The 18,355-nt window shown below is 30.6% G+C and overlaps 1 protein-coding gene across 8 annotated transcripts in view; it reads left to right on the top strand.

The window, feature by feature from the left end:
* The window catches only part of LOC123269366 (latrophilin Cirl-like), a 256,846-nt gene that overhangs the window by 213,861 nt on the left and 24,630 nt on the right, over positions 1–18,355 (top strand). For all 8 annotated transcript variants that reach the window (XM_044734995.1, XM_044734994.1, XM_044734996.1 and 5 more), the window contains one exon: positions 16,726–16,921. In XM_044734995.1, coding sequence (XP_044590930.1) covers positions 16,726–16,921 — 196 coding nt within the window. The remainder of the gene's footprint in view (positions 1–16,725; positions 16,922–18,355) is intronic.

Below are 18,355 nucleotides of genomic sequence, written 5' to 3' on the forward strand. Positions count from 1 at the left end.
GACTCTTTGGTCTCTGACTCTGACTCTTTGGGCTCATCCCTCCAGAGGCCTTTTATTTCCTCTTAGCCTGGACTGATGAGGCCTTATACTGAGAATATAAATTATTTTTACATTTAACTCAGACCTTGCGCTGCCTTATGATCAGTCCATTCCCTAGCAATCAAACCGACATTACATCCCCACATATATAATATACATGCTCATATGATACTAAATAAAGCCCATTGTGCTGCAATGACTCAATGATTTGAGATGTGATGTCTAGCTGGCACGTGTGCCTCAGAACATTTTGATGGTTAATTGTTATTAATAATGCGTAATGTATGAGAGACTTTGATTTTGTGTATTGTCAAAGGAGGGTATTAATTACCTACCTCCGCTCGACGTTTTAGTGAATAATCACGGCGATGGAGTAGTGTCGTACTTTCCTCCAGTCATCTGTGTCACAATACACAGAGTACAGAGTTTAGTATGTACAGCCAGTCCTGGCAAAACTCCAACTACATTTACAAATGAACACAGCCACGGAAACTCGAAACTTCGACCTGGTAACTGCTAACTCCGAATGAAACGTTACGCCTTCAAGCAATGCCAATGATTATTCCGTAGCATCGATTATTCGAGAGTTATGGTAACATATAATATTACCCGGCTTACTAGGATATTTACCCGGAAACCTACTCCAAGTTGGGTTATTAAATGTTGTCTAGAGATATGTCGTGGTTTTAATTATTATTAATGGATTTTTAGGATCAAAATTTCTAAATAAAATCTTAATGACTAATTTTTATAGAAAAATTAATTTAATTAAAAACTAATGACAAATAAGCTCTTAAATAGCGTAAAAAAATTTTTGTTTACTTGATACTAATATCTTAAACTTGAACTCTCTTGTAGCGAGACAATTTATCGACCATTCGCCACCTGTTGGAATTTTTTCAAACTATTTTTAATAAAAAAATTGTATATGTCCATATCAAGCCATAAAAAATTATTTTTCACGAGTATTCTACAAATTTCTCAAGTAAACATTGTACTCTAGATATTTCGAGCCAGAAGGTATAAAATTTCAGTGTACACTGCATACAAGATACAATATACAATATAGAATACAGAAATACAAGACAACTAATTCTCCGGCAGCATTTAATGGCCCGTTCACCGTGTCATGTTGTTGACCACTGGTCCTTTGCACTTAAATATATATACATATATATATATAACGTTGGCTTCTCGGCTTTCACCCAAACCCATAATGCTTTATCTTCTCTCATCCTCTATATACGCTCAGTTTTGGGTCTTTTACACTCTCTACAGCTACTAAAATCCCCAATGTCTTCTCAACACATATATACTAGCAAAGTGTGTTTTTACAAGCACCTAAATGTATTTCTCTGTTTCAATTAATGAGAGGACGATAAAGTCCATATGGATTTAACTTAAATCTCACTCTACTCTGCTGACGACATAACAACTATTTCTCTTAGTATCCTATCTGGCTAAAACTAAACAGAATAGTCGCCAGATAAACTTTAGGTTGTTGACGCTGCACCTCTGACGCTTCCTAATCTCTTTGTTTATGATCCGGCAAATAGGTTAATCCCTCTAATGGATCTGTTTGTTGAAATAATACTTCTCCAAAAAAAAAAAACATTCATTTTAATATTAATTGTTGAGCTAAAGCATATAAATACAAAACTCATCGGCATCTGCGTTGCCATATAAATATATATACAGCGCTAATTAACGGGAATAATGTAATTTATATAAATAAGAAGGTTGTTACATAAATTCTCGATTGCTCGAAACGATCTCTACTCGATCTGATCTCTGCTCAAAGTAACAAGTTAAACTTTAACCAATGTAGCGTTTTATTTTGAGCACTGATAGAAGGATTTATTTGTATTAAAAAAATATTTGTTAATAGTTAACAAATCATTTATTAGAGACCATTTTTTAGTATCAAACAAATATTTCTTAGTATTTAAAATGATTTGTTTGTATTTAATAAATCAGATATTCATTTATTAAATATTAATAAATCTTTTTAAATACTAAGAAATATTTGTTAAGGACTAAAAAGTGGTCTCTAATAAATGATTTGTTAAATATTAACAAATATTTTTAACTATAAACAAATCCTTCTATCAGTGAGAAATTAAGCGGTTGCAAAAGAGAGTGGTCCTCAAGTTGCGTTACGTCTCACATTTTATATATTGTTAATATTATATTATATAGAAAAAGAGAAATTACGAATCTTCGAATCGAGAATCAAGGAAGAATGAGCGAAGTTAAATAAAAGAGCAGATAGGGACAGCGGTGATGTGAGTTTGAAAAAGTTTATGAAAAGGTCATCATTTGCCAGCGGGAATCGTCGACAAAAGCTACAGATGTATACTCATATAGATATATATAATATATAATTGCAAGATTACTCTACGATACCTCTACATCTACGGAATTTCTATAATTTAATTGAAATTCTTGGTTGGCTTTAGCTTTACTCAGCGCACAATAGAGCTCAATTCATCCTGGAGATAACTTTTAAGTTACAGTAACAATGAGAATGTTAAGCCGTGTTTTAAGAGAATGCTATTTTATGATGAAATCTCTCAATGTTACTTTTTATATTTGTTTATATATGTTGTGTAATGGGTAGTTTAGAATTCACTTTGTGTAATTGTTATTTCAAAGATAAACTTTAATTAATATTAATTTAAACGGTGCTAATTAGTCGCGATAGGGAGGATAAAAACACGTGCTGGTTTTATTCCGGGCTTTTTCGGATATAGAGCACTTCTCCAGACAAATCGTGTGCAGCCGTTACATTACACCATGCAGCGAGTTTGTCGCTCATCTGTTTAATTTCCACATGGTTTAACCTACAACAGACGTGTCTACTACCCTATTCAAAATAAATAATCAACTTTTTGATAAATACGCTTTGTTCAAAGTTTCAATTTATGTTTCAAAAAAAAATAAAATTCTAACTATTGATTTTTAGTTTTGAATTCAATTTTACTCTGAAAATTTCTTCTTGCAGTTTAAATTCAATTTTTGCCGTCAATTTCTTGACAAAGTTAAATTTTTCAACTTTGAAATTTATTCTACTTAATTTAAATGAAATAAATTTTTAATTTAATTATTTTTCAAATAAAATTCTGTAAAATTTCCTTCTTACTTCAAGATTAATTGTTTTTAATCAATCAAATTAAAAATATTTTCCACAATTTCCAACTTAATTCTAAAAAGAAAAAAAAAGAAAAAAAATAACCTCAACTTTATTACATTTCATTAATTTTTCTCACCCTTAAAACTTAAGGTCAGAATAATCGGTGGCGTAGTAAAAAAAAGTAATAATTTTTATGAAATAAAATTCTAAGTATTGATTTTTAGTTTTGAATTCAATTTTACTCTGAAAATTTCTTCTTGCAGTTTAAATTCAATTTTTTGTCGTCAATGTTTTGACAAAGTAAAATTTTTCAACTTTGAAATTTATTCTACTTAATTTAAATGAAATAATTTTTTAATTTAATTATTTTTCACATCAAATTCTTCAAAATTTCCTTTTCACTCCAAGATTTATTTTTTTAATCAATCTAATTAAAAAAAAAATTTGTATCAATTCCGCTTTTCCTTCCACAATTTCCAACTTAATTCTCAAAAGAAAAAAACAACCTCAACTTTATTACATTTTATTAATTTTTCTCACCCTATCTAAAGCTTAAGGTCAGAATAATCGTTGGCTTAAATATTCCCGGCACCCTACAACCTCTGGACTAATCTCGGACAATATTTAACAAATATAACTATTACAGGGAACTACCGGCAATCATTAGTTATTAACTCGACTAATATACACGCTCTGGGGATAAAAAGGGTGCTCGAGCGGTATCGGTTCCGGGCAAAGGAATTATGCGTGGGCTATTATGTGGCATGGCTCTTACGATACTGAGCTCTGTGATCACGGTGCAGGGCAAAATAATAAAAAAAATCAGCAACAAAATAAGTCGGAGGGCCAACTGCACCGAGCAGAGGTGCCCCGAGAAACACGGAAGACGTTATGGCCCCGACACATGCACGCCGATTGGATCTGACGCCACGCCTCTGCACGAACTAATAATTAGACACCTTTATGCACGATTCATGCTCCGCCTCTTTCTCTCTCGCACCCTATGCTGTAAGTTTAAAAACCCCACACATTTGCATTCCCTTTTTCCACCCCTCTCTTTAGGAGTTTCCTTTTTTCGCGGTCGCCCTCTGTTCCTTTGAATTAAAAACCGCGACCGCGTTAATTCAAAATCGTTACGCGTCTGCATCCACACATTCTATTCAGCAGATAAATTTTACATGGTTGTGCAACACACGCACCAGAAATTCCACGTGCTCAAGTGCATTCGCTTTGTTCTCTGACGCCTACAAAGCCTTTTAATTCGTTTGTGATACGCCGGCACTCTGTCAGTTACAATCCCGCGTAGATTGTTCAATTACACATAACACACAATATCATTGATCCACCAGTACACCATTTAACGCATACCAATACTACTAGCTGTATTTACTCTTCACTATTTACTTAACTCAAATGTGTAACCTGTTTCATATAATTATACGCGGTCTCTATTGTTAAAATTTACTCATAGTAAGCTTATTATATTGTTATTATTTATCAGATAGTTTTCTCGGACTATTTTACCACCCTTAATTGAATATTCCGCCCGTGGTTGCTGCCATTATACACAATATATTATACATTATATATTATCCGTCACACGGTATTACTTAATATTATTCAATTATTTTCGCTATCGAATCACCTGTAAACAATTTACCCCGACAATAATGCTGTGCAATAATTTTCCAATTACTTGACGTCGACTAACGCTAAATAATTATCGATTAAAGTTCCTAAAAATTTAATTAATATAATTACTTCCATTTATATTACAATTCTGGCTTTAAATACTTTTATTAATTAATTAATATCTTCCTTTATTAATCCGCAAAAATTACCCATGTCAAAATTTCTCAGCAAAAATTTCTAATACAAAAATATCTCAAGTAATAAATCAAAATTTATCACAACATAAATAATAACATTCCAGGTGTACAAATAGTGATTAAAAACTATCAGACATATTATGTTTTTCTTTTCTTTCAAATTTTTTATAATTTTTTCTTTCAAATTTTTAAAAAGAATTTAAAAATTTTTTTAATTTCTTAAATTTATCTTCTCTTTACAGATGCTATGTATTGTATAAAATCATTATTACTAAACATTCTACACATGAAAATGTAACATATTGTTGTAAATTGCCGAAGGCGTTTCTTTACAAATAAAATAAAATAAAAATAAACTAATCTGACGGAAGTTAATCATCATTTATGAAAATTATGAAAATGCTTATATATCTTCAACAATAAAATGGCCTTTTGATCATAGATGGTTTTTTTGTGTGTTTATTCGACATTAGACCAACACATACGCTTATTACCGTATTACTGTAAATATATATTTATTTAATATCAATTACAAATTTATATATAACATTATGAGCGATTTTTGAATATAAATATTGAAAAAAATATAGATTTTAATATTAAATAATATAAACAAAAGCTTGTTTATATTATAGGAGAAACAATAACAATGTATATGGTATATAATAAGCGTATGAGAAATTTTTTCGTAGGTAATTATTGCATGAGATATAAAAGACGGTTACCAATATAATATCTTGGGACTTAATGCTCGGGGAGAAAAATTTCCAGACAAAAATTGTAGCCAAAAGTCTTCTCTTTTCCATAAATTTAACCTTGTTTTTTAATCTTGAATAGTTTAGGAGCTATGAATTTTAATAGATCAAAAACTCCATCATCATCTTCGAGTCTCAACACCGTTTATGATTTATTATCGATTATAATATAGTATAATTGAGAGAATAATTAGCGGTAATTAAATAATGGTTGTCAGTGATAGAAAATACCTGACGGCAGATATTAACCTCATCAAATCAGACAATGAATTAACCGATAAAAAATGTTAAATGTCTATTAATAAAGACATTGTTCTCTAAATGATAGTACGGGATAGAAACTCGTTTCTGACAGCATCGAAACTGTTAACCCCTTGGGAATGTTTAGTTACCTTAAGGTCTGGTATATATTATACTATAGTAAACAGTCAACAGTAGAGTATAGTATGTAGCTCGTCACGCGTCTTGCTCTTGCCTAGGTAGGAATTTCTCGGTCATTTCCTCGTCTTGCCGTGTGATGTTATGCGCCGGACGCGACACACTGCATCATCAGTTCTAGAGCCTTTGTGAGCGAGCCGCAGTACAATCATCGCAATTCAATGATATATTATTATCATTATTATTACATCTCAGAATCCCCCTTAAAAAAAAAATTAAATTCCATTATCATTAAATGTAATACAATATAAATAACAAATAATGTAAAAATAAAAATTATTCAGCATAATTACAAATAAATAATTTATCTGATTACATTATTTTTCCGCGGTCAGCCTACACATATATTGCACAAGTAGACTTTAGAATGTAGAATGCAGGTTGATGGTGATCATGATCATGATCACATTGTCGGATTCCTGGTAAATGAATCTCCTGATGCGAGTGAAGAAGGAAGAAAAGGAAGAAGCTCAAGCTTAAGCTTAAATTGTTATGCTATGGGATAGAACAGTTCATGTCCATAATATAAGACATAACACATGAGACGGGGCAGAGAAGGCTCAAGGTACGTGTGGAAATGTTCAAGGTGAGCGGGTCGAAGGGGAACACAAGGCTCATTGCCAATTAGGTGCCCCTACGCCCGCAGGTATCCAGTAGTGTACTCATATCACTACAGAACAGACGTACTAGCTTTACTGGAGCTTATTTCAACAATATATACTATGTAGTCATCAACAGAGTATGCACTAAAGCACCTACTGAGGAAATGAGAATCCAGGCGTCTCACGCGCGGCATTCCAGACAATATTATATACTTATATATTACTTATGTCTTAGTCTCGTGGATACTTTGTGAGTTTAAGTCCTATACTAGTCTGACCGGCGATTGGGGGCAAATGAGCACTAGAGCTTTTAGAATAAGGTCCACTACTTTGTGATTCTTAAGGAAAAGTTGGAATATAAAGTTTTTCAGTGAATTAACCCCCATGAAAAAAAATATATTTCGAAATATATAAAAAATATATTTTAAATATATTAAAAATCTATAAAAAATATGTATAGTAAATCCGAACAAAAACAGTTTCACTGTAAAAAAATCGCGCCAAGTCCACGTTCATAAGACTATTAAGAGAAAAAAAAATTTTTTTTTTCTTCACAAAAAGATATAAAATAAAAAAATTGAAAAATCCAAGTAACCGATATGATTGTATACGATTTTCGAAAATTAAAAAAAATTTTGTTGTAAATTTAAAAATTAAAAAAAAAATTTTTGAACGTACTTGGTGTGCGTCATTGTGTATTTCAATTTTTTTGAAAGTCCTAGTAAATAAATGTTACGAATTTCATTAAAAGTAAAATATTTTGCAACCACGCACACCAAGTACGTTCCAAATTTTTTTAATTTTTAAATTTACAACAAAATTTTTTTAATTTTCGAAAATCGTATACAATCATATCGGTTACTTGGATTTTTCAATTTTTATTTTATATCTTTTGTGAAGAAAAAAAATTTTTTCTCTTAATAGTCTTATGAACGTGGACTTGGCGCGATTTTTTACAGTGAAACTGTTTTTGTTCGGATTTTAGTATTTTTGTAATTATAATAAAATTTACAATTGGTACCAACTTAAGTATCGCGTTGGCTGCATTTTTATAGCAAACTATCCCTTTGAAGCTACAGTTTATGTAAAAATAATTCAAGCGCACCCTGGCGGATGTAGATGCAAGCCTTGAAATATATTTTTCAACTGTAGTTTCCCATCTATTGGAGGATTACCATGTATTCTCGAATTATTTAGTCTGTGGCATGTCACTTTTTACATCGAAAAAAAGTCAGGATCTAAATTTTTGCGTTGCTATAGTTTGTGCTGATTAAATTTAATAATTTCAAGCAGATTAATTGTTATGATCGACTATTATTAATTAATGTCAGTAAAATCAAGTATGAATTACTGTTATAATATACAATTTAGAAAAAAAAAGTACCGTAGAATTAAATAAAATTTGCAACCTCAAAATATCGTCCTGCTTACAGTAAACACAGTCGGTAGTCTGGCGCTCCGTTTACAACGGATTTGAACGGAACTTGGCGCCAGATTCTACCGAATCTGTGGATATATTTTTAATAACTAACTTTTGGCCGATTTTCATATATATTTTAGATATATTCAAGATATATTTTAAAATACATAGCTAAAAATATAAAAAAAATATATTTTGAATATATCCAAAATGTATTTAAAATATAGTTTTTTTTCATGAGGTAAATTGAGATGGTATTTTAGTTGGTAAAAACCACAAACTATTAACGATTAACCGTTAGAAATAGAGTTTCTTGGCACGTAAGCTCGGGCATAGATCAATTCGATTTACTGCCACCAGTCTTCAATTATTACATTTCGATTACACGTAAGATATTACAGCAACTTTATTATTTTCATTATTTAACTCGCGTTGCTGGTACTGTTGTTGTTACACGACTCGCGATTTATTTTACAACCTGGCACCCAGCTGCAAAATTGAAAGTGTTTTATTGAAAAGAAATAATAAATTAAATGAAATGAAATATATAATAAAATAAAATAAAATAAAAGTGAGTCGTAATTAAAAATGAATTGACGAGCTCGAGATTGGCACGGCATCGAGCACCAGAGAGAAATTAATTAAGTTGCGCCGCTTGTTGAAGGTTCGCGAGTTCTGAAGAAGGTTCGCACAACAGACATAATAATAATAATAATAATAATAATAACGCGATTTGAAAAAATTAATTATTTTTATTGAAAAATTTTATACATAATTGAGAAATGACCCTGTATCTTGTGAACTATTGATATCTTTGAAGATATAAGCTCATCCTGATGTTACACTCATCGAGATCTTTCATTTGAATACCCACATCAATTTTTCATATATTTTATATATTTATATATATGTATATTTGAAAAATATATCAAAAATGCATATGGGTACTCAAATGAAAGCTCTTGATGAGTGTAACATCAGGATGAGTTTATATCTTTAAAAATATTAGTAGTTAAAAAAATACAGTGCAATTTAACAAAATTCATTATTTAATAAAGCAAAATTTTATTTATTTATTTAGTTGCTACACAGAAAGAAAGATTTCTTGACTGGAGAACAACATTCTTGGCTCAAGTAAATTTTCGGTCGCCCAAAGGAAGACCGAAGTTGTCTTGACCGAAGTAAAAATTTTTTTTGAAATTCTCTTCTTGGTGGAAGTAATTTTTTCTTAATTCAAATTATCATAAATACTTGATACAAGAAATTTTTATGTTTGATCAAGATTTTTAGATACTTTAGGGAAGCAGCGCCACCTACTTCAGCTAAGAAAAAAATTTTCTCATCTTGATAAAATTTTTCTCTTGAATATTTGATCCCCATTTTAGATTATTTTAGCGCGCAATTATACATATTGAATGAAAAAAAATGATGAAATATTATTTGATCTTCCCATTTGACATGTTAGTCAATAGAAATATTAATGAAAATTTACTATCAAGAGATTTAATTTTTTGGAGCAAGAGAAAAATTTTCTCAAGACAAGAAAATTTACTTCTGTCAAGAACTTAATTTTTTGAAGCAAGAAAGAAATTTTCTCAAAACAAGAAAATTTTCTTGACTTAAATAAATTGTCTTGGATCAAGAAACGTATTTCTTGAAGCAAGAGAATTAATTTTGTTGGCATAAGTGAAATTTCTTGTGTCAAAAAAAAATTTTTTTTTCGCCCAAGTAAATAATTATGAAGAAAAATATTTTCTTGGCTCAAGTGAACCTTTCTTTCTATGTAGTAATAAAAATAAAATTTGAAAGATCTATTATAAGTCGTCATTTATTCACGAGAATAAAGAACGTCCACTATCAGAGTCATTAGTTACGGATGTCCCGGACTGGACCACTCTACTCTGTTCTTTGGTGTTGATAATAACAGAGCCTCAAATCAGAATAAACCTTTTACCCCATAAATTATAAAAATAACATAAAAAGCAATCAGTGTAAGAGTTAAGTAAAGTGTCGGTAATATAAATTTATATTTACACACAAGACTCACAAACAATATCACAACGGTCAGAGAATCAAACGGTTATCATTTAAAGCTCTTAAAGTGCAGTACAATGTTCTCGACTGATATGCCTAAATTTACACACATGCTCCTACGGTATTATAATGTGACATGTATATGCTTGGGCATTAATGTATGCATGAGCAAATGGATCCTCGTTATATTATATTATATTATTTTTTCCCACCACTAATGCACCTCAGACTTATATTATATTAACTCTGTTCATTCCTGTTATATATTTATATATTTATATATTAGGTAGTAGGTTGCAGGCAGTAGTCCTGTGGCAACTGGTAACATATCGAAATATTATTCAAAGTAATGGCCCTTGTGATTTAAACTATAATTTAAGGTCATAAAAGAAAAATAATCGTATTCAATTATTCATCGGCATCGCCATCGCGGTGTTCAATTATTATACGCGAAATTATATATTGTGTATTAAATATATTACAATGATGCTTCTGGAGATTATTTTGTATTTTATTTCCTCTCTACATACATTATACATTATACATTATACATTACACATTACACATTACACATTATAACTTGTACCGTATATAACTATCAGTTGTTTATACTTTATGTGCATAGATAGCGTATTTATATTAATTACATTAGAGTATTATGCCCGTGTAATCAAAAGCTGAGAGATATTTTGCTGTATTAATATTTTTTTTCCTCCTAAAAATATTCCGCTAAAATAGAACGCGAATTTAACGCTTCAATCTTAAATTTAATAAAACAAAATGTTTTACTAAAATAAAGCTGTAAAATGTCTACATATTGATCGATAATTCCAAAACGAGACAAGATACAAAATATAGGAGAGTTATTTCCGGGAATTACGTTTTTTCATTGAGAAAAAAATCTTTAAATATTTCACAATTTGTCTTTAATTTAAAAAAAATTCTTAAGAATAAAATATCCCAAATCGTTAAATTTGTTTTTGAATACCTGAGATTATTTCGAACATAAACAGAATTTGTTTCCACGGTTTTAAAATAATCTTAAGTGTCCTCGGCTCTACGGATTTAACTTAAAAGATCTTAAACTACATAATAGTAAAATTTATATTTGTTAATGGGCAGTAAAAGTCATCGCTGAGTGGATGGAAAGTATAAATAGAAGGAAAATAAAGGAATTTAAATAAATATGACTGGAAGAGATAGGAAAAAACCTTCTGGGCGTACACACAACAACAATAAGATTAAACGAGATCAACGGTGACATTATTTTAAAATAAATAAACTGAATCTGTGGTGATAAACCGGAGATTAAAAGAACTGGCAAGAAATATCTCGCTTATAAATTCAAATGATACGTCAGCTCTGAACTTACATTTGTACATTATCGTTTTATTCGTAGTATATAAGTATTGTATAGAGACAAATAGATAAGAAGACGACTTGTTTGCACTCCAGTGTATCAAAGATAACTTATATTCAATAAACATGATAGACAGCGCCGTTATTTATTGTATCATTTATATCAATAATCAAATGTTTGCTCAATTGATATTTTTGCAAACTCTTTCAATAAATAAAGTTTCACTTCAATATATTTATTTCAAAAAAACCGAATAGAAGCTCTCAAACAGCTTTATAATAATAATAATAATAATAATAATATTATGGTTACCACTTGTTTGACTTTATGTATATATTGTCAAACGATGAAAAAATTTTTCGGAGTTTATTTTGAGATACAACAGTGTTAACCTTAAATGTAAGATTTTTAATGTTTTAATTTATCTTTTTGTTATCCTTGTCATAATATTATTACAATGTGTTTTCTTTTGTACAGTTTGCCTGATGAAGTTGTAAAATACAACGAAACGTTGCAACATTTAAAAAATTTAACACTGAGTTATTTTTATGGTCCAAGTTCCTGATAATTTTCATTATTATTTATAAATTATGGATGATAACAGGAGTCATAATAATAATAATATCACTCGTGTAATTCAATATTACACAATTTATATCATATCAATCCGTCAGGATTTTTTTTATATTCCACATGTCCGATCAGTACAATGGAGCTTTCGTTAATTAAAAAATTCTGGAGTTCAATTTAAACAAAAAATATCAAATTTCAAAAGCGAATTTCCATTTATATTTTTATAAAAAAAAGAAAAACCATCAATGATATCATATTTAGTTTCCTATTGCCCGCGGAAGTAAATTAAAAAAAAATAAGAGATTGATTAATTTGGCGAATCCAAACATGCCTTGAAGCGGTCGCTTAGCGTCGGTGCAAGTTAAAAGGCATGAAATAGAAAAAAAAAATGTTTTGAATCTGCGGTAGAGGAAACCCGAGCAAAGTAGGGTGTTCAAAAGCAAAGACCTGGTGTAGTACACTATCAGTGAAGCGTTTAACCCTCTTTAGCAAAGAACGTCGAAGAAACAGAGGCGAGCAGACAACTAGCTACATCGGGTTGGTGCAGGTCATCATCTACAACTACATCGATATATAGTATATATAATGTGGACGCGTAAAATCACCCTCATCCTTGCCCAGGGTAATATTTTACACTAGAGTTCAGGCAGTTCTGGTGCAGGCAGACAACCAAGCCGAGTACTCACCCAAGTGAGAACCAAAGCCAAAGCTAAAGAGTGTTGCTAACTTCTTTCTCTTTTCTCTTGCGCAAGTTGGGACGGGATAGGATGCGAATGAGCGCAAATAGACCGAGAGTAAGCGGCGAAAATCCAGCAAGCCCCTCGGGAATAAAGGTGCCGGAGTAAAGAGGGACCGGAGCTAGCCTAGCTATTGGGGAATAAAAGTAAAAGACCAAAATAGTGTAGCACACTGAGGAAGATAATAAGAAAACTCCTTTCCTATCCTGGCTACTCTGGTGTAGGCAGTTGTTGTTGTTGTTGTTGTTGTAGGAGTTATATGCCGGAGAATGAAGACGGGTATGTGCAGCTTGCTGTTATCTCGTTTGCTTCCTCGATGAAATATCGACTAGTTGTGAAACTACTCAACTCTACTTTATAGATACAGTGATAATAATAGTACAGAGATATCTTCGTACATGGTGTGTCGGTATTTTCTGTTTTTTCACTGCCAGGCATTCGACCACTACTTGACTTGTTATTTTTCTTTTTCTTTTTGTGCTTTTATCGCTAAGTCAACTTGAATCATATCACTTGGTATTGACACTTGAATGAAATGCTGCTGGAAAAAAAAATAGTTTTAGTTTATTTTTGTATTGAGTGGGTTTTATTTGGTTTTATTGAGGGTTTTTAAGGCTTGAGCAAATTTAGGAGCTAAATAAAATGGTTATTTTCTTGTCAATTTGACAGGTTGGATCAATCTTAAGCTGATAAATTATATTTTTATTGTAAAAATAGGGCAGTAATAGTTACTAGCAACCTTGCAGTCACTATGTGACTGCTGTGAGTTGTGAACTATAAATAAATAAAATTTTGGTTTATTAAATAGTGACTTTTGTTAAATTGCACTGTACTTTCTTAATTATTGACGTTTTTGAAGATATAAGCTCATCTTGACGTTTTACTCATCAAAAGCTTTCATTTGAGTACCCAAATGCATTTTTATATATTGCACGCCTCATAGCGCGAAGCGCGTGAAGTTGTGCTTTATACTCGACTCGTCAAGGTCAAGCAATTTTGTGATCTTTAAATGCCTCTATCACAACCATATTACACTTATACAATGATATAAGTAGATGTACACCGAAAAAACACTTAAATTAAATCATCTTTTACTTTCTAAAATCATTTCATGTTGCTATTTTGAAAAAAAAAAATGTTTTGAAGAAAATTTTACGTGGACGTCCGGATGTCACCCCATTTTGGATGTACCAACGATTACTCCCGAACACATTGATATTTCAAGACCGGACCTTTTTTATTAGTTTTTATAAGAATTCGATGAACTGGGTCCGTATTTCATATCAGTGGCCTAGTTTACGTATTTTTTTTTTTAAATTGAATTTTTATTAAAATTCACTACGATACAACCGTACAAAGCCAAACGAACTTTTCTTATTTGTTACGTCAAAACTATGGCGCCACTTGATTAAGCTAGATTTTTTAGACTGCGCGCGCATATGACAAGAAAAAAGGACGCCAATATTTAAAAAAAAAATAAAAAATACTCTGTAAGAAATTACTTAATTATAATTTTTTTTTTTTTACTCAATTACACAATTAATTTTTTTCTTAAAAAATAAATGAGCGTTATGAGGCGTGCACTTTTGGGTTTTCCAAACTTTTTTTCATATATACATATATATAATATATATAAATATATGAAAAATTCATGTGAGTACTCAAATGAAAGGTCTTGATGAGTGTAACATCGAGATGAGCTTACATCTTTGATAAAGTCAATAGTTCACGAGATACAAGGTCATTTCTTAATTCTGTATCTAGAGATAGAACATTTTCGAATGCAGCCTAAATACTTATAGTGTAATATAGATTAAATGCATTTAATCTCAAAATACACTTTTAGGACAATTAATATAATTATTAGTGATAAATTTCTCCGAAATTGATCAAAATGATTTATCTTCGCTCCTCAGAACGATAAATCCCCTCACAGACTCAACAGACCGTCTCTCAATTCAACAAAATCTGAATTAAAATTTTTCAAAGAATCAAAAGTTATTCTCAGAACTTTAACAATAAAAATTTTCAATTTTTTATGGTCAAACGTAGGAGGAGTCATTTTAATTTCTATTAAATTCAATGTCTAATACTAATTTTTAATGGAATAAAATGAAATTAATTTATAAGAAAAATTTTAACTTTGATATATGATAGTACATCTTTTGTACAAGCGTAAGAAAAATAAAATCAATAAATAACGGAGTTGTTTAAACCTCGGTTGATGGCTCAGTGCTCACGGCCGAAAAAATCCACCCCAACAATCGCTTAGTAGATATTAATAAACACCATTATCATTAGTCATGTCCGTTGTTTCTGACTCCGCCATATATTTGTTCAAGCTAATTAGATTTATCAAAATTATTAACCGCACTAAAAGTTATCCAGGCTTGGCGCTAGAGCCACCACCACACGGACAAATCATTATTCTAGTCATTAATTAAGCCAAACCAAACCTATATTACTTAACATTTTCACTCTATATAAAATAATAATAATTATTATAATTATATATAACTACATATAACAGAAGTAATAATGTATAACAAAATACGTGATATGTTATTGTATTGGTTTGGCTTGGCTTCTCACACGATACTACCAGTGACGAGTGAAATATTGTTCCCGATCAACAATGGTCCTGCTGTGTCTTAACAGCAATGAAATATATACACACATACTCCGACATTTACCTTAATAAATTTATATAGACCAACACATTTATAAATACACACTCACTAAGGTATAGATGTAGTTTGTATATATTCGTGTCTCAGCGAACATCAAGCTGACGACATCCCGCTGCTAGGAGTATTCTTTCATGTTACCCGCTTGTGACAACGGGTGGTAACGTCTTTAATCTACCCATACCTACAAAACTTCACTTATACACAATACATATTTATTTTAGTTTATCTATTGCAGATTTTCTACCCTCGATAATTCTCTTATTGCACTATTAGTTCTAATGTAACAAATATCACTATGTGACTGCCGTGACTTGTGAACTATAAATAAATAAAATTTTGCTTTATTAAATAATGAATTTTGTTAAATTGCACTGTACTTTCTTAAATATTGACGTTTTTAAAGATATAAGCTCATCCCGATGTTACACTCATCAAGAGCTTTCATTTGAGTACCCACATGCATTTTCATATATTTTTCATATATACATATATATAATATATATAAATATATGAAAAATTGATGTGGGTAATCAAATGAAAGGTCTCGATGAATGTAATATCAGGGTGAGCTTATATCTTTAAAAATGTCAGTAGTTCCCAAGATCTTTGTTAAATTGCACTGTACTCTCTTAACTGTTGACTTTTTTAAAGATATAAGCTCATCTTGATGTTACATTCATCAAGACCTTTCATTTGAGTACCCACATGAATTTTTGATATATTTTTCATATATACATATATATAATATATATATAAATATATAAAATATATAAAAAATTGATGTGGGTACTCAAATGAAAGGTCTTGGTGAGTGTAATATCGGGATGAGCTTATATTTTTAAAAATGTCAATAGTTTACAAGATACAAAGTTAATTCTTAATTATGTCTCTAGAGATAGAGCATTTTCGAATGCAGCCTAAATACTTATCATCATAAATTGACTATCGGTGAGAACAAAATGAAACCTTGAAAATGCACAACTCCAGGTCAATAAAATTTTTATTATTCTTTTAATAATATAGATTAATATACATTAACTTAAAGTTTTCCCACAGTATCAATATTATTCATCATGACATTAAATAATTGTTTAAATTTAAACCATTTGTTTCAGAACGTTCGAACCTTTACGATACGGCGTATGAATGCGAGGGCAAAACACTGAGGATAGAGTGCGGAGAGGGAGAATTGATACATCTGATAAGAGCGAACTATGGAAGGTTTTCGATAACAATATGCAACGAACACGGGAACACAGATTGGAGCGTCAACTGCATGGCTCAGAAATCTTTCCGTGTTCTCTACAACAAGTAAGTTATCTTAAATCATAAAATACATTATTATTAATAAAATATAAAGTTTTAAATAAATTAACCGAGTACGAGCGAATTAGAATGAATGGATATATTTTGAGGGAAAAATACAAAGCACGAGCTGATTGACATGATAGAGCAAACTGGCCAATTGCTTGATCATTTGAATCTGCATCGGCGTAGATTAGAGCGTTGAGATACTTTTATAATGTCATAGACACGGACATTTCGTCTCATATCCTCGATCTATGCCGTTTATTCGTGGCATATTATTTCCTTCGCGTGGTCGTACATACTAGATCCTTGTTCTCGTTCCTCTTTACTCTATCCTTGGATAATTCAAGTGTTATGTCTAGTCGGTGATCGAACGTTTGTTGGGAAATTTATTGCATTACAAAGGCAATCCGATTCTATTTATTTGAAAGTACAATAACAACTTTATTATTATTTTTAATTTTTGTTTTTATTTATCTCTAAAATTAATTCAGTAAAATTTAATCGCATTGCCTTAATTATTTTTACGGTAGATTTTTGAATTGTAAAATAAAATCCGATTTTAAATGACGAAAAAATAATTATTTTGTCAATTAAAATGTGTGACTAACACTTAACATCTTAACTGTAACTATGGGGCTTAGTTTCACCGTCTAAAGTCTGGTCAATAATAATAAAAATAAAAATAAAAATTTCTTTTTAATATTTACATTTATGTTTTTGCTAATTCTGGTATTAAAGGCATTAAAATCTTTATTTAAAATTGCTTCGCTTCCTCTGTACTGTACTATACTTATATATTGTACTGACTATTCTGTACCTCGAGAGTAAATAACAATTACAGTAATACTTGATATTAAAGCTTAACTTAATATGAAAAAATATTTAAAAATAAATAAAAAAAAAAAAAAAACTAGAGGAAATAACAGTGACCCAATTAGAGCTCCGTAGATTGAAATAGAGTTTTGTTGGTTAATTCAAGTAAACTATAAACTTATAACTGCTTATTTTCCAATTCTTTATTTCACAATCTCTATTCTCTTTGCACTCGAGATTCATTTCCTCAATATTTATCTAATATCTTGTTTTTTCCTTCTATCAACTGGATTTATTTAATTATTTACTACCTACTTATAACTCTACCAGTATATTTATTTATTTATTTAGTTTTAAGAAAGTTTTAAGTTAAAAGTAGATTGTGTCTCAGGATAAATAATTTAGATTTAAATTATAATAATTAGATAATAACGAATTTCGATTTATCGAGACGGCATCGGTTGGCCAGTCGACTGATACGTCGCGATATGTCGGGCAAACAAACGTGAATGTAAAGTAATTGACCGTGAGATGGAAACCGCTAACCCATCCATGTACAAACGAACATGACCGCGACCGTCCATATTCCCATCCAACTACTACTTGTATAATATCATGTAC

This window comes from Cotesia glomerata, linkage group LG7 (genome assembly GCF_020080835.1).
Source record: "Cotesia glomerata isolate CgM1 linkage group LG7, MPM_Cglom_v2.3, whole genome shotgun sequence".
In the NCBI taxonomy this organism is placed as follows: domain Eukaryota; kingdom Metazoa; phylum Arthropoda; class Insecta; order Hymenoptera; family Braconidae; genus Cotesia; species Cotesia glomerata.